Source organism: Typopeltis vanoorti, chromosome 17 (genome assembly GCF_054136105.1).
Source record: "Typopeltis vanoorti isolate ZY-2024b chromosome 17, IOZ_Tvanoo_1.0, whole genome shotgun sequence".
NCBI lineage: Eukaryota > Metazoa > Arthropoda > Arachnida > Uropygi > Thelyphonidae > Typopeltis > Typopeltis vanoorti.
The window spans coordinates 29,413,580-29,436,856 of record NC_143565.1 but is presented as its reverse complement, the minus strand read 5'-3'; the positions used below and the strand labels follow the sequence as shown (position 1 = coordinate 29,436,856).

The window sequence follows — 23,277 nt, the reverse complement described above, 5'->3', positions numbered from 1 at the left end:
TCTAACAGCATTTACTCTGTTAGGGTTATACTGCCCATACGAGTATTTCTTCAATTATTTCTTTTAATTTTTTGTTTACATTTTTTTTAATATTTTATCTAATTTTCTATTGGTTTGAAATATTTCACAGAGTATTCAATATCTATTACTTCATTTTACCGTTTAATAAAAGAAGTAAGCCAATAATATTGTTTTCTGCTGAAGCAGATACTTCTAATTCTGGACTATTTCTTTCTCTACAATTCAGCTGTCTGTTGACATTATTTTAAGTTTTAGAAATTCTATTATATATTTTCATCATATAAAAACTTTTTACATGTATGCAACAAAAAAGAAAGTTCAGTAATGTTAGTTTTTTTTTCTTAAAAATTCCAAATATGATGAGTTTTGCTGCTGTTGGAAATAACTTTTGTCTTAACAGTAATCTTCTCAGCTGGAGGTAAAGACTAAAGGCTTACTCTCAATGCTACTGTGAAAGAAAGACCAGTTCTTTAGAAATGACACTAAAGAGCCTTAAGCAGTAGTGCATAATACATCAGCAGTGTGTTTTGTTTTCCCAATTTCCCAAATAGAAATACTGAAATTTTTTTACAGTGTGATACAATATTTATGTCAAAATAATTTCTGAATTTATAATAATCACAATTTCGCTTTTATTATCGAAAACTTAATTTGATGCAGTTATTTAAGAAAGAAATATTTGAATTAAAAGAATAGGTGCATGTGATCATCTTTTTTTTTCTGGTGGTGGTGGTGGGGACACCTATTCATCCTGCTGATGTTGGAAATAACTTATTTTCAAATCACAAGAATAATGGTTACAAACATAAATCACTTGGGGAGCATATTCATACATTTTAGTGTAAAATTGTAGCAAAAGTATAGCTACGTTGCCACCTCTTCAAACTAGCAGTAAATGTCTTTTCCAAACGTGTGGTAATTTCTTCTTTTTACTAAAAGAAAATGCCAGATAATTATGTCTATTTGTCTACATGTATAAGGCACTAGAGAAGACTAGAGGTCTGCAAGTTGTCCAACTGTGTCATGCAGACTGCAGACAAGAGTATACAAAAGTACATCCATGTAAATTATTATATCTGTACATGAATGCTAGGAGTATCAGAAACAAAGGGTAGAGTTTGTTGCCTTAGTCAATATGCTGGGACCTCAGATTCTAGGCATTAGTGAGACCTAGCTATCAGAGTCAGACATACTAACTGGTGTCGCATGTCAAGGTACAGTATTTTTAAGAAAGATAGATAGGATAGGAGAGGAGGGGTGTGCTGCTAATGATATCAAATATCTTGAATCCAATTAGAGTTGAGACCTATGACTGCGACTGCAATACTAGTAACAATTTTTCATGTGTCAGTGAGTTTGAAGCCATCTGGTGTGAGGTGGAATCTAACAACATCAATTACATAGTGGGGTGTTGGTACAGACCCGGTGGATTGGTTGCTAGGGGGGAAGAAATGTGTCACCAAATAGAAAAGATGAGTACAAAAAGAGTAATCATAATGGGAGATTTTAATTAGCCAAATATTGATTGGATAGCAGTAGAATCTCATGAGAAGAATGAAAATGCATTTATTGATCTGTTGCAGGATAACTTTCTCAAGCAGCATGTGACAGAAGGAACTCGAGGTCAAAGAGTGTTAGATTTGATTATAGTGTCAGAGGGCATTTCAGTTAAAGACGTAACTATTCTGCCTCTGGTTGGTGGCAGTGGTCATGCGGTACTCACTTGGGAAGTGACTAAGTTTATGAATGTTGCATTCAGAAAAGGTTACATGCTGAACTACAAAGCTGGAAATTATGACCAACTGAGGAGTATACCGAGTTCATGGATGTGTAATCTTATTAAGCAAGAGATTCATAAGAAAAGGATGATGTGCAAGGAATACCGTGTGCATAAGGATGATGTCCATTATGAAAGTTATAAGCAGCAGGCTAGAATAGTCACAACTCTTGTTTGAAAAGGTTTGAATATGAAAAGTAACTGACTCTGCATGCTAAAGACAACCCACAAGAATTCTATCGATATACTGCAAGTAAAAGAAAGAATGAATAAAATGAATGAATAAAAAAGAATCTCTTCTGAACGTAGATGGCGTGAGTGTGAAGAGGTTGCTCAACAAATGAGTGCCCATTTTGCTAAAAGCTATCAACCTGGTGTATGCAACATTGAGTTCATTGCTACCTTTTCACTGGATGAAGAAACTCAGATGTATGAGGATGAGGTGTTTGAGCTGTTGCACAAACTGAATAAGAATTCATCGATAGAGAGTGATGGGATATCGGTACGTGTGCTAAAAGAGTGTTCAGCTGAACTGGCTATTCCTTTAACCAGGCTGTTCAATATGAGTCTCAGAACAGGGAAGATTCCACAGGAATGGAAAGAATGTATGGTAATTCCATTGCACAAGGGTGGTATAAAGACCGACGTATCCAACTGTGGGCCAATTAGTATCTCAGGAGTGGTGGTGAAGATTTTGGAAAAATTGGTTAGAGCTTACATTCAGAAATGGGTTGACAGTGAATCTCTACTTTGCAATGAGCAACATGGGTTTGCAAAGGGAAGGTCATGTTTTAGGAACTTGCTCACATTCTATAACAATGTTACCATTGAACTATACATGGTGTATCCACCAGTGTCATGGTAGTCTGTTGCATAAATTGGAGAAAATAGGTTTGGGTTATAGAATATTAGCAAGGATAAGAGGATGGCTGACTGACAGATATCAAAAAGTCAGTAACAACCCAGAAAAGATGCTGTATAAAATACACGAGGTTGACCTCTATGATCTGGCGTAATAATACCATGGGATAATTAAAAAAAAAAAAAAAAAGAGAGAAAAAAAGTGGTATGCGGGGTGGGATGTGAGTTTGCAAGATTTAAGGTAACCAGTGGTGTGCCAAGGATCAATGCTTGGTCCACTGCAATTCAATCTGTACATTAATGGTATTGGGTAGGATTTGACAAGTGACATGCAGCTATTTTCTGATGATGCAAAGATAGGTAGGGTAATCAGGAATGCTGCATATGTAGTACCTTGCAGAATGATTTGAATAGGCTAGAATTGTGGGCATGGGAAAATTGGGTGTCATTTCAATGTCAGTAAATGTAAAGTCATTCACTTCGGCGTGATTACATATCCAATGTCGTATTATATTGGTGGGATTATGCCTGAAGAAACTGATGAGGCTAGGGATCTCGGAGTATCAGTAGATAGGAAGTTGAAGTTCAGGAGCCATGTGGCAAAGATTGCAATGCTGAAAGGAATGGTCACATGTGAAGATAAGGATGTCATTTTGCCTCTTTACGAGGCCTTGATAAGACCTCACTTAGATTATTGTGCTCAGGTTTGGTCTCCTGGTTTCTGTTGTCAACATTTTGGAAGATGTGTTACAGAAAATATTGTGGAACTTGTTTTCGTGCTAATTTCCATGTTTGTGTTAAACAACTGTTTTAAAATATTCAGAGGAAAAAAAATGCTATCAAACAAAATTTATTGCAATCAATAAGGTTTGAACATTACTTTTTTTTTTTTACTTTGCACCACTATGGTGTATGAAAATATGCATGTCACATTGTTATGCTAAGAGATTTAGATATACTGCTGCTGTTTGAGAAAAACTCTTTCTGCTTTTATGAACAAGACACGATAATTTGCATTACATTCTTATTTCAAGGTTAATTTTAAAATATTGCAAAATTATTTTCAGTAGTATTTCAAATGAACTCGCAGTTGTAATACTAAACAACTTGTTATTTGTAGAGTGTTCATTTCAATAAAAATAATAATGCTGTTTCCTTACCATTGTAAAATAACCTTTCATGGGGGGAAGCAACATAAATAAATATACATATCATAAAATTATCTGTCCTATATGGAATGGATTAAAATTCTATGTTTGTTATGAAGTATTCTAACCCCTCTGTCCCGCTGCTCTGGCTGCTTATACTAACTGAATTATAAATATCTACTTTCTTCTAATTTCCTATTTCATGCTTTTCACAGTGTGTATACTTCACATTTGATATGATTAAAGATTTTCATATTATTATCTATAAAGCAAGGTTGTCAAAGCGTGTCCTTCAGGCATTCTGCGAAGTATTCTACAAAATTTGATTTTGAAGAAAAATAAAAATAACTATTTTGGAACGTCGACAGCTCATTTTTTATTTATTTATTTTTTTCAAAATATTTCAAATAATTATCTTCAATCAAGTTCTTCAAAAATAAATAAAATGTAATGTCGACTAAGCAATTAGACAAAATGAGCACAAAAATTAAAAAATGACGTTGGTTCTCCAAGGTAATGCAACATTGAAGGATCTCTTATTTTGTCCTGACATTAAAAATTGTATAATAAAAGGTGAAAACGAAAATAAAAATAATTTCTATATTTTTGGTCTATCCAATATCACTAAAAGTCCAGTTTACCCAGCATAGAACAGGGAAATGCATTTCTTGTTAATAGGCAATCGAGATGCAGCTATAATCACGTGATAATCTGGTTAAGTGTTCTCTTCAGTGTGAAGGATTATTGCACCTTCTAATGGACATGCCGGCTAAATTTATCCATGTTCTTTAAACAGATAGCATGTATTGTATCTAAATTTTGTTGGATTTATATAGACATCCTGGCCAGTTGGGGGTTTTCAAAGTACACAATTTTACATAAAAGTATATGTTTTGAATTTTTAACCTTTAAATTTTAAGTAGAGTTAAAAAAAAAAAAAAAAAAAGTAGGGGGTGCTCAATGTAAAATTGCTTCGTGGCACCAAAATCCCTAGAGCCGGCACTGCTCCCTCCAGTACAGACTACACTAAACTGTCACCATTCTATATATTCAGAGTATATCAGAAAAGCTTACAAATATCCTAAAAAAATGAAACAATTACAATCTCTTGCAGACTATATAGGAAGTTGACATTGTTAATATTCATGTCACCTGTTCCAGTTATGTTATAATTTCTCTCAGCTGTGCTAATTTTGTTAATATCTCTCTATAATGAGATTGCTTTTTACACCAAGTGTTCGGTAAATATACAACAGTTCAATCCAATTAGTGCAGTGACCTTTAAATTTATGATTTTTAGAGTCTAAGAAATGCTTGAATCAAAACCAAATAAAAAAATATATATTTAATGGAACTAAATAAAGCTATATACATCTTAAATAAAATTAATTTAAGAACTATAAAAACTATCTGGATCCAAGGACCTTTATAAAGATAAAGGAGATATCTAATCTATAGTCTAAAATCAAACTGTAGATTAGATATCTCCTTTATCTTTATAGGATAAATTCTGTCTCTCTCTCTCTGACTTGTTCTATTAATAGTTTGCTTCATATGTACTTAATCAGTCTACTAGTCTGAACATTTTGTTTTTCCTTTTTTTCTTCTCCCTTCTATGTGTTAGGCCTACTGGCCTGTTACAGAGTTATCTTAAGCCCTTATAAGTCGTAATTGTCCCGAGAATAAGGTGACTAGCCCTATATCTTCCAGTATTTTCTATGGCTGTAGTTGCATGTATTCACAGGGCTGGTTTGCCTGCTTGCAGAAGGAAAAAAACCCAGATAAACTGGGGAGAAAAACCCTGCTGTCCATGCCAAGACCAACTAACTTGGCTATTTCTGAGAAAGATTCTTAATATCCTCACGTCAATGATGGGAATCGAATCCAGGAGACACTCCTTTCCCAGGCATATGGTTGTGAAGCACATAGCCACTAAGCTAACTGTGCAGACTTTTGTTTTTCCTATAAATGATAAATGTTCAGAGTCAGTTCTTCATTAGGCCTTCCTCAAAATCTAAAAACTTCTTGACTTCCACAGACTATGCTGTGTTTTCTTATTTAGCACATATTGTTCTATTCATCTTCACTGTTTCACTGGAGTATAAATATTCTTACCTCACCTCACTTAATTACAAGAAACACAAATTCTTTACCAGAGAAAAACAGTTTCTTTTACCAATTATATGAAGAGCCCAAAGGCTTCACAGTTTCTTTTACTGCTTTATAAACAACACTGTATCAGAGTGGAGCTCTTCATTAAAGCCACTTTACAGTTTCAGATTTCACTAATTCTGTCATTGTTCCAATAAAACAATATCACTGGTGTGATATTAATTATTTTTATTTTATTTCGTATCCAAACACAAGTGGTACAGTAGTAAGTGGTAGAACATTATTTACAAAAAATTAGGATACATTACAAATGAGAACAGCTTAAATTTGGTAGGTGAATTATAGAATAATAATTAAATATGAAAAAAAAAAAAAAGGAAACTGTACATAACTTATATACAATAAATATGGTCAGCTGTTCCTCCATTATCTTGCACAATCAACTGCTCTTTCTGTGCAGGATATAAGGTCCTCTTTTGTGCAAGGTGATGGAAGAAAGGGACAAGAAGGAAGGTATTCCATGGACTGGGTTGTCTCACACTCACAATTATCTAGGCCAGTGAGGTAGCCCCATTTGATGAGGGTTTTGTTTGCAGCATCCTGTCATCCGAAGTCTGTTGAGGCTTTTCCAGGTATTCCAGTCCAGGTGGGCACCACATAGAAGATATTCGGCTGTTGGAATACCAGTATTATCTTCAGGATATAGTGCAAGCCATTCTTGTCTCTGGGAGGTTTTTAGGTGGTTCAACAGTTGCCAGGAAGCTATGTTGGGATCTTAGTCTTTGGGGTACTGCGGTCTTGCTGAATAGTGGGTGGCGTTCATCTTTCGTCAGCTGAGAATGCAGATCTTCGAATTGAAGTGGTTGCAATACCAGCCAAAGTATACAGGTCTTTTAGTGGTGTTGGTTTCATGCATCCTGTAATTAAGCGGCAGCTTTCATTCAATGCTGGGTCAAGTTTTTCAGCATGGCAGGATCTGAACCATACTTGCAGGCATATTCAGCAGAAGAATAGCAAAGGGCCAAGGCAGAAATCTCAGTGTGCTAGGGTCTGCATCCCATTTGGAGGAGGTAAGCTTTCTTAGTATATTGTTTCTTGCATTCACTTTTGACTTTGTTTTTTCTGTGTGTTTTATATGAGAGGGTGCGATCGAGAGTCACACCGAGGTAGATTGGGTTCTAGGAATGTTCTATATTAGATCCTTCCCAAGAAATAGCTTCTGTTGGCTCTTTTTTATTGTTATGGTGGAAAACTCCAGTCTGGGTTTTTAAGGGGTTTAGTTTTAGTTGATTGCTGCTATAATATGTGGTTAGACTATTTAAGGCAGGTGATAGAGTAGTTTCAATGGACTTGAAATCTTTTGATTGAGTAGCTATGGCAAGGTCATCAGCATAGATAAAATTTCTAGTTCCTGGAAAGATGGGGAAATCATTGATGTAGATGTTGAAAAGTAATGGTGATAACATACTTCCCTGGGGGAGGCCATTTTTTTGGAGGTGCCAGCTGCTCTTCCTCCCCCCAGGTCCATGTAAAAGCGTGTTTTCCAAGAGTGATTGGATCAGGAGAACAAGGCGATAGTCTCTAGTTATTCTGTATATTTTATTTCTGAGTGGGAGATGGTTTATGGTATCATATGCTGCAGTTAGGTCCACAAAGACTGCTCCTGTGCTAGTTTTTGCTCATAACCATTTTCTATATATTGGGTGAGGTTGAGAATTTGTGATATGCAGGATTTGCCTGGTCTAAAACCAGCCTGCCCAACAATAAGATGGGGTTCAATTAGGGGTTATAGCCTATTCAAAATTAATCATTCATAGAGTTTAAGGAGGTTGCTGAGTATTGATATAAGTCTGTAATTTTTTGCTTTGGTTGGAATTTTCCCTGGTTTCAGAAAGGCCACCACTTTGGCATTCCTCCAGATAGTTGGTATCCTTAGGGTTCTGAGGCAAGTGTTGTATAGGTTTAATAACCACTCTTTAGTCATGGTTCCAAAATGTTTAATCTGTTCATTATAGACATCATCAAGGCTTGCAGATTTTCTAGGTTTTAATAGGTTTATGGCAGTTGAGCTCAGTGATGGTGAAATCTGAGTTAATCACATTTTGTTCCTCACTTGGGGTTCTAAGTAGCTTATTTTTTGGGTGCTTAGGGAATTTTCCATTTAGCAGCAGCTGGTGAGCAATTTGATTAGCTGTTATCTGTGGATGCTCATATGGCTTAGTGAAATCCTTCCTAATTCTATTGATAAAGTTCCATGCCTTTCTGCTACTATGGGTCATATCAAGGGCTTCTATTTCTTTTTTTTTTCATGAGGAATGCCTTTCCTCTGCTATCTTGGAGCATAATTTTTCTCCTGCTTGGATAGTCTCTTCTGAGAAGGGATTGGTGTTTTAAAGTTGTAAGTAATCAAGATGGGGTTCGATTAGGGGTTGTAGCCTATTCAAAATTAATCATTCATAAAGTGAGGAAAGGCCTGTAATGTAGTTTGTGCAGCATCCTCGGGGGATGTATTTGGTGCAGATATTCCTCAGTATTTTTTATGAATTCAGGATACTCTTGAGGGTTTGGAGGGACTTGTTCTATGGAGCAGTTAAGATCTTCCACGAAACCCTTCCAATTAGCTTTTTGGAAATTAAATCGTCGTCTGTAAGGGACTGTGGTAGGCATAATGACTGGGTTGAATTGAAGCATTATAGGTCTATGTGGAATGGGATTTAAAATCTTTTTAATACAAATGTTGGATATTTTTGAGCTAACAAATATAAGGTCAGGGTTATAGCTTCATTTCCATCTGCCACTGTTGAAAGATGCAGGGAGTTTTGGATTATGTATCAGGTTTAGAGAAAGGTTTTCATAGCTAGAGCTGGCAGTGAAGTTTTACGACTGGATGCCCTTCCTGACATCAACCCTTGTCATTTATCCAGGCTTGGGGCTAGCTTCCCCCCCCCCCCCCCCCCCTTCGGTGGCTGTATAAGGCGAAAAAACAGCAACCCTACTTAAGTGAGAAAAGCTGCAGAAGAAGAAGTTTAGAGAAAGGTCAGCCCATTTTTCAACAAGTTCTCCATCTTTGTTGGACTTTGTGTAACCCCAGTTAATACTATGGCTGTTCAAGTCACCTAATATAACATTAGTCATGTATGCATTATTACTGAGGTGATTGAGATATTTTTAAATGTGATTGTAATAATCTCAATGTTTCTGTTGTTCATTGAGTCAATGGACGATGGAATCAAGTTTTCTTTTGTAAATATTGCACTACCATATTTATCGTGGGGTATTTCTTTGAGTTTTATGCCATGGATGTACGGTCTTGCAGCACTTTCTTTGTAAGTTTCTTGCAGGCATGACTCCTTGATCTTCTGTTAAGACCGACCCGTTCTTTCTTCTCCTCAGTGCACTCTTTTAATCCTATCTTGTCGGGCAGCGGAAACTTGTCTGAAACTTGCTGATTTCTTTGACACTAACCTTTGAAGGTGTTTATACACAGAGCTCGCAAACAACTTTCTCACACTTAAATCGTAAACAACTTTCTTATGCCCTTATGTAGAGCTATTATACAAAGTTCCAGTGGCAAAGCATTGCCTTTGTTTTTGACATTCTAGAAGTTTTTGTTAAAGCAGTAAGTACAGTCAATTCCTATAGGGTTATTTACATTAATATTTAGCATAAAATACATAGAGACATACAAGGTTATTTTTTTTAGTAGCAAGGCTTATACGTTGGTCATACATAACTGGTAATTAGTTTACGGAATTAACAACGCATATAAAGTATATTAATTAAAGATGACTTTAATGAATAACTTCTGTATTTCGGCAACGTCACGCTGCCATCTTCAGGAACAAAAACGTGACGTTGCCGAAATATAGAAGTTATTCATTAAAGTCATCTTTAATTAATATACTTTATATGCGTTGTTAATTCCGTAAACTAATTACCAGTTAAGGTTATTTTTGCAGCAATCTCATGAGACTTGATCTCTGTAAAGATCGATGTGAAGCGCTTTGGTACTTCCAAGTCCATCGAGTTTTACAAAATAATATAATGATTAGATAGACAGACTTTAGTTTTATTATTATTATTTTTATATCACTACCAGAAATGGGAGGTAGCAGGACCAATAGCAAATAAATATTGTGTGTGGGCTGAGTTATGGATATAATGCCGCTTCCTTTAGTGCTTCAACTTTGGCACTCGTTATTCAGCAGCAGAATATTGTGCTGTTGATTGTAAGTAGTAGACATTGCTGAACTACTACTACATTGTAGTAGCAGTTCAGCAATACAGTAGATATTGATTTGTGATCATGGTTATACTTCTGTTTTTAAGCATACAGATTTTAATTTTGTATGCATTTATGGGAATAAGGAGCAATCAACCTATTCCAAGGGATTACTGGTTATGGAAGCTTACGTGGTAAAATGTGTAGGCCTGTGCGAAAGCGTAAGATATGATTATGATGCATTTATATATGTTTTTCTGCTATATTAATTCCTTAGGGATAATAAACAAATAACTCCTTTCCTTTAGTATTATACTGTGATCAGCATCCATTTCAGACAAATTATGGAGACTTCAACCATGTTAGAAATAATTACTTTAATTTCCTGAAGTTTTGACGTTGATATTAAGGTCATCATCTGGAGTATACAAATATATATACAGAGACAAACTATATTACATTTCAGACAGTATGCCAAGAAAAGACCATGATTTTATCAACCATTATTCTACTGGCTTGACCTCTAGTGGAGGGAAGAAAAAAAAAACTACATCAAAGCTATATTCTATTTAAAACATCATCAGAGAACACATTCATATAGAAAGTTTTAATACAGTGAAAGTGGTGTCCTGATTTAACATGAGAGTTGTTATATTACAGTTAAGATCCTGGATTACTTACAGTCCTATTTATAATTAACTCTCAGACAAAAAGGTTATGTAAGTAGAATATATGCCTTCCAAATTCTTGGGATTTTTAGACCATCATTATTGTTAAGATTAGAGTGGTTGATAAGAATTTCACAGGCCTTCTTAAATTTTCATTCATACCACGTTTTGGTGTGATGTAAACAACAGGCTCTATGTAGAGTATTCAGGACATGATCAGAAATGCTGGATTTACCATAGTTATTAAAATTTAATGTGCCATTTATGGTCCTTTATTCAGAAAGGTGGCATTAAGGAGGCCTGTGAAATTCTTATCAAGCACCCTAATCTTAACAATAATGATGGTCTAAAAATCCCAAGACTATGGAAAGCACATATTCTATCCACATAACCTTTTTGTTTAAAAGTTAATTATAATAGGACTGTAAGTAATCCAGGATCTTAATTGTAATATAACAACTCTCATGTTAAATTAGGACCACTTTTGCTGTAATAAAACTATCTATAATATATGAATTTGTTCTCTGATTATGTTATAAATAGACTATAGCTTTGATGTAGTTTTTTTTTTTTTTTCTTCACTAGAGGTCAGGCCAGTAGATTAACCATTGATCAACTCATTGTCTCTTTGATATACTGTTTGAAATGTAATATAACTTGTCTCTGTATATATATATATATATGTGTGTGTGTGTGTGTGTGTACTCCAGATGTTGACCTTAATATGAAAGTTGAAATGCCAGGAAATTAAAGTACTTATTCTAACACATTTGTATCTCCATAATTTGTCTGAAATAAATAACTCAAGGGAAGAGTGATTGGAGCTAACAGAGAAACTACTTAGTTCCAATATACATAGTGCTGTTGCTGAGATCCGAATAATCAGAAATAAGTTCTGTCTAAGTAATGACCATAAGATTATTTATTCATACTATAATGGTAGATCATTATCATTACTGAGCATGACACTGCTGCTTTGCCTGTTAGAGCTTTGAAGTGCATGCATAAAACTATGTTTTTGGTCTCCATGCCAGAATTTTCAGCATATCTGTCCCTTGATCTACCCACAGTATTACTGTATTGGAGGTTTCAGCTTTTCATGAGTAGGGCTGTCAATAACATATTAGATAAATAAAAAATAGGGAAACAGAGAAATTTTGAGTCACTGCAAAGAAGGATAAATCATAAAGATGTATGAAGAGAGCATGAGGAATAAAAAATTCTTATCTATTGTTACTTTGCAGATAGTAACAATTAATATAACTAGTCACATTGAATTGACAAACAGTATTTAAAAAAAAAAATGATTATTTTCAGAAGTTCCTTTAAGAGCCAAATTACCCTGAAGTATTTATAGATGTGAATCAGCATAAATTTTTTAATGCATGGTTGTATTTAGCAATTTACAATAGGGTGATAGATGTTTGGACAAGAGAAGACACATATATCATTTTAGCAAAAGCTTTGACAGATTGCCATGAGACAACTTGATATTTACATTAGGAGAGATAGGGTTCAATAATAGATTAGCGAGTCAAATAGGAAACATATAACAGTATTTCTGAAGAAGAAATTTGCCGGTAGTGTGCTCAAGGTTTTTCTAGGACCTTTATTGTGTAACTTTAAGTTAATGACATTGGTTGAAATAGACTTGAATGTGAGAAAATACAGTTGTTTGTAGATGCTGCAAAGTTGGAGAGAGCTGTGAGGAGCAAAACTGGCATTGTGGCTGTACTGGTGAATTGAATAGACTGTGTATGGGCAGATAAATTGGCCAGTTCAATATTGCAGATTGCAAGGTATTGAAATGTAGACAGCAAGTATAGAATGATGTGAGAATTGTGTGAACTGTAAAGTGGTTATGACAGTGATGAGGTGGAGGCATACATTTAGAAATAGAGATTATAATTTTGTATATAAGGCCTTGATTGACTTGTGAACTACTTTCTGTAGATTTGATCATCTGGTTTTCAAGATGATGAAGAAATTTAGAAGAAAGTCCAGAGAACAGTTGCTGAGGTAATGTCAGATCCCTAGAATGTTGTATATGTGGAGATTGAGTAGAATACCATCTGTGGAGCTTGATGGTTAAGTTAGGAGGTGGGGGGGGGGCAGTCTAGTTTAGAAGCTTCTGCTTGGCTGACATTATTGGTTTGATTGTTGAGAATATGAATTCTCTGGAATTTGAGCCTAGAATACCATAACAGCAATAACAACAGTACCACTGATTCTCTCATTTTGAAATTCACTGAAGAAATACATGTTCAGAAATAATAATTACTAAATTTATTAAGCTATTAATTTACTATTCCAAAATTTTATCTTTGTTACCAAGACATCTTCATGAACAGAAAAAAAATACAACTAAGCATGTGCACGCAGGAAGACCAACACAGACATACAGTACATACACGCACACACACACACACACACACACTGGTGTCCAAAAGCTAAGTGCAAACTATTTTTACCTGTATATGAAAAATATTTCATGACTACAGCAACATGTGGACATAAAATTATTGCCAGCATACTAATAAATTATATTACATAAAAAATATTATAAATTTCATACAAATTAAATTGCAGTATGTTTTTGGCAAAAGTTACAAATTTCCTAAGGACATACTTAAAGAATTAATGTACAGTGCTTACAGAAAACTATGTGGAGAGACATTTCAGTATGGAATATATCCACCTCAAACTGCGATGCAACTCTCACAGCGTCATCCCATGCTTAGCACCAAGTGATTCAGGAGTTCTTGAAGCAAACTGCACACTCCTCCTCCTCCTACTTCAGAGAAAGGATAAGTCCTTGTTTGTTTTCTAGAGGGGAATTTCGAGCAGCAGTGCATCTCTATATTGAGTCCCAAACATGTTCTATGGGGTTGAGATCTGGGGAGTGTGCTGGCCACTTGATTTAATTAATATCCTTGATCTCCATAACTATCTCTACTGCTTGTGTATGATGTGGTGTGGCATTGTCATCCATAAAAATGAATTCTTTACCTATAGCACCACAGACGATCAAACATGATGCTGAACAGCTTCATCACAATATCATTCACCAGTCATAGTCCCCTTTTTCCAGCATTTGTAGCTCAGTTCATCCATTAAGCATAATACCTTCCCACACCATGAACCCAGCACAGCCATATCTCTCCCTTTCAAGAACGTTCTTGCGATGGTTAGCATTACCACTTTCATATCAGATCAAAAGTTCTCTCCCTTTCAAGAACATTCTTGTGATGGTTAGCATTACCACTTTCATATCAGATCAAAAGTTGTCTAGAATCAGAGGAAAGACTAAAATGACTCTCATCTGTAAAGAGTACATTAGCCTATTGGGGTCTTGTTCAATTTTTATGGATATAACACCACTGAAAATGTCCCCTCCATGTGGGGCACCTGTTCCTGGTGGAGGGGACCTCCCAGTGATGGTACTGGCCCTTTTCATTCTTCCTCTTTTTTTTTTTTGCTTTTCTTCCAGTATTCTTTTCTCTACTTCTCCTGAGTCTTTTTCACTATCCTTTTTCTAGACCACCAACGCCGTGTTTGCCGTATGGTGCGACCCGTGGACATCCCGAAAGGGGGGGGGGATCCTGGTAGTCCTGCACTACTTTGACCTTTGCTTTGGCAAGGCGGGTGGTCCTGGATGGCCCAGCCAGGATCAGTCGGCCAGTGTGCTTGCCTGCAAGGGTCAACGGTGTTGCAGTAAGTCTCTCACCCCATGGTCCGGGGTTGGGATCCTAGACCTGCTGCAGTGCCGGTATAGCGTCCAGGGTAGCCCTGGCGTTCCACTCCTGAGCGCAGTCTTTGCTTGCCGGGTAGTGGGCGTCCACGTGTGGCTCCGTGGTGGGTCGGGAGCTCTGGCGCCAAATTAAAAATTCCTTAAATATGAATTCTTCATTCTCAAATGTTTCAGGGACCCTAACAAAGTCCCACCAAGTACTGATAATATAGACACTGCATATGGAAACAGAAGTAAGAAACAAAAGATATCGGATACTAACAGAAATGTACCAACCTTTTTAATCATTCATGCAACAGGTGAAAAACCAATTGGGAAAATGTCACCCTTCTTTATCCAAAAAGGTTTAGAAGGACTTGCAGGACCTCCTAAAACTGTGAAGAAATTGTGTTCTGGTGATATTCTCGTGGAAACAATGTGCAAACAACATTCTGAGAAACTACTGAGAGCAACGACAATGGGGAGAATACAAATTGCAGCAACACTTCACAGAACACTCAATTCCAGTAGAGGAGTGATATCAGGGATCTCCTTGAGGTTCCTGATGAGGAGATATGTTCAGAGCTTAAAGATCAAGGAGTGACGGGTGTGAGGTGCATCCTGATACGCAGGGATGGTCGCCTGGTCTCAACCAAGAACATCATCCTTACTTTTGATACACCTAGACCTCCGACATCTGTAAAAGCCAGGGTATCTCAGCTGTCCTGTCAGAATGTACATCCCTAACCCGCTGAGATGCTTTAAATGTCAAAGATATGGACATGCCCAAACTGCCTGTCGTGGTTCTACTACCTGTGCTTGATGTGGTAGTAAAGAACATGAAAATAAATATTGCTGTACTCTCATGCATGTCAGAAATGGAAAGATAAAAAGAGATACAAAAAATAAAAACAGAACAAAACATAACATATCAGGATGCAAAAAGAAAGCTAGCCACCATTACACCTGTTCTATGATCCTCTTATGCCGAAAAAGTAACAATTAAAAAAGTGCCAACAGCAACTCAAACATGTATGTCTATTCCACCATTTGATAATTTCACCATATCTGAACTTTACGATAGCAAGTGCTTCTCTGTTGAGCACATTAATCACAAGACCTATGGCCTTACTCCAGAGACAACTTCAAAAATGGTCCCATTTAATGAAAACTCATCTAACTAAGCATACCAACTGACCCTAACACATTTGATGTTTTGAACAATCTACCAGAGGAAGAGATGGACACTGGCCCTCAACCTCTCGAAAACCAGACAAGTCAATAAAATCAAAACAATAGGAAAATTTTTACAATGGAACTGTCGTGGGATCCGCCAGAATATTGACGATATAAAGATGTTGTTGCAGAAACACAACATCTTTATATCGTTGACAGGAAAAAACCCTGACAGTTGACAGGAAACTTACTTAAGACCCAATGAGGACCATACCTTTAGGAATTTCACTGTTGTACATAAGGATAGAACTGGAGATAGTCCTGCTCATGGAGGAGTAGCTATCCTAGTGAGCAGTTATACTCCTTTCCATCAGGTCCAACTTAATACTTCTTTGGAAGCAGTAGCGATTCGCTTCTCTGTGTGATTCCTTATTACAGTATGCTCAATTTATTTACCACCAAATGCTGAGTTAAATGAAATTGATCTTGATAACCTTATCTCGCGACTGCCTGAACCCATACTTTTGATGGGTGACTTTAACGGTCACAATACTCTCTGGGGTAGTGCCAACACTAATAGACGAGGTCGAATCATTGAAAAAATTCTTGATAATAATAACCTTTCCCTTCTAAATAATAAACTCAATACTTTCTTCCATATGCCTAACCGCTCATATTCTGCAGTTGATCTTACAATCTGTTCCCCTTCCATTCTTCCATTGCTTGTGTGGGACATTGAAGAGAACATATATATGGAAGTGATCACTTTCCTGTTCTTTGTACAATGTCTTCACAGGAACCATGTTCATCCACACGGATACCCATATGGAAAATGGACCATGCTGATGCCATCAGTCAAACACCTATCAAAGAAGTAAATTATATAACAGAATGCATTGTCCAGGCAGCAACAGCCTCCATCCCAAAAACATCATCTTGGTTTCCACTCTATCCAAAGCCTTGGTGGAACCCAGAATGTCAGACAGCCAAAAAAGATCAACACAGAGCATGGAGCATATTTCGTTTCGTAGATACCCCACCACATCAAATTTAATAACTTTCAAGCATACTCGAGCCAAAGCACGTTTTGTAAGACGTCAGAGTCAAAAACAATCATGGATCCAATTTACTACATCAATTAATCAAATGACCACTCTAAAAATTCTATGAGATAAAATCCGTTAAATGAAAGGCAGATATAGTACGCATTGTTTGTCCACCTTAGACTATAATAGAAGTTTTGGGATCTTGCTGATCCCAAAGCTATTGCAGATACTTTGGGAGAAACATTTGCTATAAACTCAGCAACAGCTTCATATTCTCTGGAATTTTTAATACTGAAAGAACAGCAAGAGAAACAAAGGCTTAATTTTTCTACCAACATTCTTCAGCCATTTGTCAAGGAGAAACTAAAAAGAGCTCTCCTACAATCTCACCCTAGTGCAGTAGGACCTGATGACATTCATTATGAAATGATAAAACATCTACCATCATCTTCTATGGCTCTTCTTCTCTTATTATACAATAAAATACTTGCAGAGGAAGAGTTTTCAAATTCTTGGCATAAGTCAATTGTCATTGCTATCCCAAAACCAGGAAAAGATCCAACACAAGCAAATAATCATCGACCCATTGCTCTGACCAGCTGTCTTTGTAAGATACTAGAGAAAATGGTTAATGCCAGACTTCTCTGCTATTTAGAAAGCAACAGTCTTCTTTCCAATACACAATGTGGTTTCCGTAGACATCGATCAACTTTAGACCATTTAGTTCGGTTAGAAACTTGTATAAGAGATGCATTTCTGAAGTGAGAACATCATGTCTCTGTTTTTTTTTTTTTGACATGGAAAAAGCTTATGACACAACCTGGAGATATGGCATATTAAAAGACCTCTATAACCTAGGTCTCAAAGGGCACCTCCCTATATTTATTAAAAACTTTCTGTCCAGGCGAACTTTCCACATCAGAGTGGGAAGTACGCTGTCTCAACCATATCTTCAAGAACAAGGTGTTCTCCAAGGCTCTGTCTTAAGTGTAACCCTTTTTGCTATTAAAATCAATTCAATCATTAAACAGCTTCCTCCCACTGCAGACAGTTCTCTATATGTTGATGACTTCACAATCTACTGTCACTCACATAACATGAGGGCAATTGAAAGACAACGTCAGCAAGGAATTGGTCATGTCTCTGTGGGCTCTTAATAATGAGTTTAAGTTTTCAACAGAAAAAAGTGTCTGTGTACACTTCTGTCGAAAATGCACTCATCACCCAGATCCTGAACTAAGAATGGGAACTACTGTTATTCCAGTAATTACAGAAACCAAGTTCTTGGGACTCATTTTTGACAGAAAACTCACATTTCTAGCACACATTAGTCAACTAAGAGAAAAGTGCAAAAGAACTTTGAACCTCCTTCGCACTCTATCCTCTACTGGGTGGGGTGCTGATTGAGCTTCATTTCTCCATCTTTATCGTGCACTTATACGTTCAAAGCTGGATTATGGATCCCAAGTCTATATTTCAGCAAGACAGAGTAACCTACGATGGTTAGATTCCATCCATCATCAGGATATACGGATAGCTACTGGTGCCTTTCACACCTCACCCACTCCAAGTCTCTATGTAGAAGCAAATGAACTGGCTCTATCACTTCGATGGAAATAGTTGTCTCTTAATTATGCCCTAAAAATAAAATCTCTCCCAGATCACCCTACATGGAATAGTATCTTCTCTCTGCATTGGGAAGCTCATTGGTATGCATATTAAAGAAACTGTGCAAGCTGTTAGTTTAAATGTTGACAAAATTAGCTACACTAAACAAAACAGCATTCCTCCATGCCAGGTTTGCACACCATCCTGCAACCTCTCACTTTGTCAGCTACAGAAATCTTATACCCCATCATCCATTTACCTGCAATTGTTTAATGCACACTGATTTCTTACCCATCTATATTGATGGTTCAAGAATTAACACCTCTGTTGGCTCTTCTGCTGTGTTTCCTGACATTATTATCTCAAATCAGATCCCACCTGACTGCACTAATTATACAGCAGAGTTACATGCCATTCAGCTTGCACTTGTGTATATAAAAGAACACTGCTACCAAAAGTGTATAATTTATACAGACTCATTGAGCTCTTTACAGGCTATTTTCTCTCCTATGTATAATCCTCATCCAGTACTTTATGAAGTGCTACACCTGCTTCACAAAATGAAAATCCTTAATTCCAATGTTCAGTTCTGCTGGATTCCCAGCCACATCGGAATCAAAGGAAATGAGGCTGCAGATGCAGCTGCTAAATCAGCCCATACCTTCTCCACATGCTATTGGACAGTTTCATATACAGACAACTTATAAGATCAAAGCTAATTGCTCAGTGGGAGTTAACATGGCAAGAAACATCAACTCTGTGATTGTCAACAAACAAATTATATAACATTAAACCTGAAATTAAGCACTGGCATTCTAGTCAACGTACAAAGAGAAGGGAGGAGGTTGTCCTTGCTAGGCTCTGCATAGGTCACAGTCACCTTATGCATTCTCATTTACTGAGAGCTGATGATCCTCCCATATGTGAAAAATGCAATACACATCTCACTATTCATTATATTCTGGTAGATTGTCAAAAATTTACACGAGAGAGGAATGAAATTTTCACCTATCTAACCAAGCCATATACACTCAGGGAAATGCTAGCAGACTCAGGCAAATTGCATGATGTTTTTAATTTTTTAGAAAGAATTAATTTGTACAAACACATTTGACCACAAATTTGTTTATATGTAAATACTTTTTTTTTTGCTTAACTTAACTTTTATACCTATCTATTATTCATTAGGTTAAATTTGACCAATTATGTATTACCATGGGCCTTGATCTTGTATATTTGTATCACCCTGTTGTAATTTTGTTAATATGTAAATACCATAATGCTAAACTTAAATTTAATGCATCAATGCTGTATAATAATTCCTTTCTGACTCTTTAAGTATTAGTATAATAATGTTTGTTGTAATCTTACTAGTTGTAGACACTGCTTTCCTTGACTTGTTTTGTATATACATATGTTAACCTATAGTTATCTATTTATGTACGGATGAAACCTCTTGAGTAATTTTGTTTATATGTAGATACTTGATCAATTAACATACATTTTGTGTATGCATGTTATTTACTACTTTATTTTTTGAATAATCATGTAGTGCTGTAGGACATCTTACTTATTTGTGTACTTTCTAGTAATTCTGTTTATATGTATCCTAAATTCTATTTCTACTGCATTGCTAAATTTAATTTTCATCCATGCATATTGTATAATAATCCCTTTTTGCCTATTTTTGTGCTGCTATAAAGGCATCTGTTATAATTTTACATATACGTAGATACAGCATTCCTTGGCTTAGTGTTTCATATATTATGTATTAACTTATATTGTTAACTATTTTTGCACTATTGTAATAACCTCTGACCTTGTGTGTTGCTGTGCCCTCCGCAACAGTTCTGTTTACCTAGAGATGCTGCTTTATGAAACTAGATTCTTGTATAGACATATTGTTAACAATATTCTGTAAATGCTAATGTTTTTAACCTTTAGTATGGCACAGTATGACCTTTGTAGTTTTTGTGCCAAATAAACCAACCAACCAACTGAAAACGTGTTCCATGATGAGTTGTGGATAAAGGGACCCAGACTTGCAAGCCTTTGTGCATATAGGTCTACTTGCCACAGTTTGTCGAGTTATCCACATATCTGTGCTTGAATGGAACCAACTTGCAAGTTGACCTGTTATGGTGTGTCGATTACATTTTGCTATTTTAACCAAAAATCTGTCTTCATGCTCTGTAGTAGAGCGAGGACAATCTTTTAGCAAACATCGGGAACTCATTTCTTTGGTTTGAAACACTCCCTGTCCAGAGCCTGGACACAATGCTTTGTGAGATTCCAAATGCTAGTGTATCAGTAATTCTGGAGCTGCCTTCAAGCTCTCCAATAATTCTTCCCTGTGTGAAATCATCTAGATCAGCGTTCTTCAACCTTTCTACACCTGCAGACCAGGGAAACTAGGAGAAATATTTCACAGACCCACTGATGGCTAAGACCGAAACATAAACTAATGTAGATAGTATTTTATTTATTAAATGCAATGTTATAAAATTACAATTTTTAGCTAGTGTGACATCTGCTACTGCTTAGAGGTTAGAAATTTTGATATACGTGGCTGGAGCATTGTTTCTGAGAGACAAAGAAATTTCTGCTGACCACAGGTTGAAGAACAAGGATCTAGATGATGTCTTTGAAACATTACAAGGCATCCAAGTTTGCAACTTTATTCCTTCATGAAAAGAACTTCCTTCAAACATAATTTGCTTAGCAAACGCAGCCATCCATGCGATTCCCCTCCCCCCCCCTACTTGCTATTCGAATATTTGAATGTGTTCCCACTTTCTACTTGAAATCGTCAGTTATGCAATGCCACAAGCTGATAAATAGTGTTTGTCCTTAAGTTTTGGATACCAGTGTATATGTATCATTACATAAAGTAGCCACGTTTAACTTCAGTGTCTTGTTTCTTCAATGTTTGGCTTGTGTTTACATTTGAGGTGTTTTTTATGAGCTTTTATAAGTAAACATGAACTATGGGATGATCAAAACCTTTTCTAGATCTTTTCTGTTAGAAGGTTAGTTCCTTGATAACCTGGCCTGATAATTAGTACTGTTCAGAGAGTATAACATTCTCTTCTCAATCCAAGAACTATTATTATTATTATGGACATCTCTATAGAGTCCATAAACTCATTGCAGAAGGTCCACTAACATTCTGAAAGCTGAATACTGACCTTCATTTACACAATACCTCTCATACTTTTCTTTGAGCTCATTCACCAGCCTCCAAGCAAAAATCTAACCATCACGTCTTTGCTAACTAAGCTTTTTCTTAATTTCCAGGGAACTCCTAGTTCTCCAGGTTATGCACTGAAAAATTTCATCAAATTTTTCAGTGCATAACCTAGTATTAATCATATAACAACTTTTAAGTAACTTATATGTCTCTGTTATATCCCTCCTTTTTCTTCTATCAGCCAATTTTTGTAACCCACAAATATTCAATCTATGCACATAGTGACCTACCACCTTCTTGATCAATCACTCACCTCTGGATCCTTTCCGCTTCTCCTACATATCCAAGGAATCCAAGTGACCAGATCTGGGTGCAATAGTCTAGATGTTGGCCATATCAAGACCTTATAAAGCAGTGTAATAATCTCCTTTATCTCTGCTTGTTAGTGTGTTCTTTAGAACTCTACATTGTCCAATACAGTATCATAACTTATATTATAATTTTATTTATAGGTATGTTGCAAATGAATGAAATATTCTCTTTAAAATTAAGTATGTTAAAATATTATATTGCATATTTCTGTCATTTTCTAATAGGCTGCTGAAAGAGTATTATATCACTGGGGAGTATTTCCTATAGTGCTGCCATTACCTTTAGCAGTAGCTGGCCCTGATGGAGATGGAATTAATAGGAAAGTGAGTGCTTCGTTTTTCTAAAAACAGTTACAATTAAGAATTAGTGAATATACTGAATTTGCATAATTATAGTCTGCATATTATACCATATTTTTTAATTTAATAATTATAATAATCTTTATTAGTCTGCTATAGTATTCACAAATACACATAAAGAATCTTGCAATAAGGGTATATTAACTTGAATTGAAGGCCAGAATTTAGAGATGTGCAGTATTGGAAATTTTACTCTTAATATTAATCTACCATCTCTAAAATTGCTTAGCAAAATTACAGTAGAATTGCATGTTACACAACTTTGATGGAAGCACTCTTATAATAATAATTATTTTTAATGATAAAAATATTTTTTTGACAATGAAATTGTTATTAATTGGGCACATCTGGAGTTCCCTGACTCTGTGGGAGGCCCACACTAACTGTTATTCACACAATGCTTATAATACCTTTCCTTAAACTCATTCACAACATCTACAGATCCATTCCACTCATTCTTCAAGCAAAAATGTAGTGTCATCTCCTTGCTAACCAGTGTCATTTAACTTTTTGGAGTGACCCCCCCCCTCCCCTTAGTCTTTGCCCTCTCGTCATGTAGTGAAAAATTTCTTCTGCATTTACATATGCTATAAAAAATCATTAATAACTTATATGTTTCTATCATATCCCCTCTTTTGTTTCTATCAACCAAAAATTATAATACCTACAAACTTTCATTCTACCTTAAAGGACCCCCCTCCCCATAGATTAGTCAGCTATCAACTACCCTTGGTTGGAAAGAGCTGGTTTGGATTCTACCAGGGATATGAAGAGCCTGTGTAAAGATCTTTCAGTTGAAGGTGAGTTAGCTCTGGTCTCTTGTGGAAGAAACATGGTTTTTTCCTCCCTGAAACTCAGGTTTTACATCCATCAGAATAGGCAAACCGATGAGATGAACACATACAATTTACAAGCATGATACATTGTCCTCATAGCTTTAGTTATAATTCAGATCAACCTAACTTAACTCTGTTCATATAGAAAGTA

The 23,277-nt window shown here is 36.0% G+C and overlaps 1 protein-coding gene across 1 annotated transcript in view; it reads left to right on the top strand.

Moving 5' to 3' along the window:
* The window catches only part of LOC150097249 (uncharacterized), a 550,351-nt gene that overhangs the window by 40,485 nt on the left and 486,589 nt on the right, over positions 1-23,277 (top strand). The window contains exon 4 of the mRNA XM_090407628.1: positions 22,156-22,254. Coding sequence (XP_090263754.1) covers positions 22,156-22,254 — 99 coding nt within the window. The remainder of the gene's footprint in view (positions 1-22,155; positions 22,255-23,277) is intronic.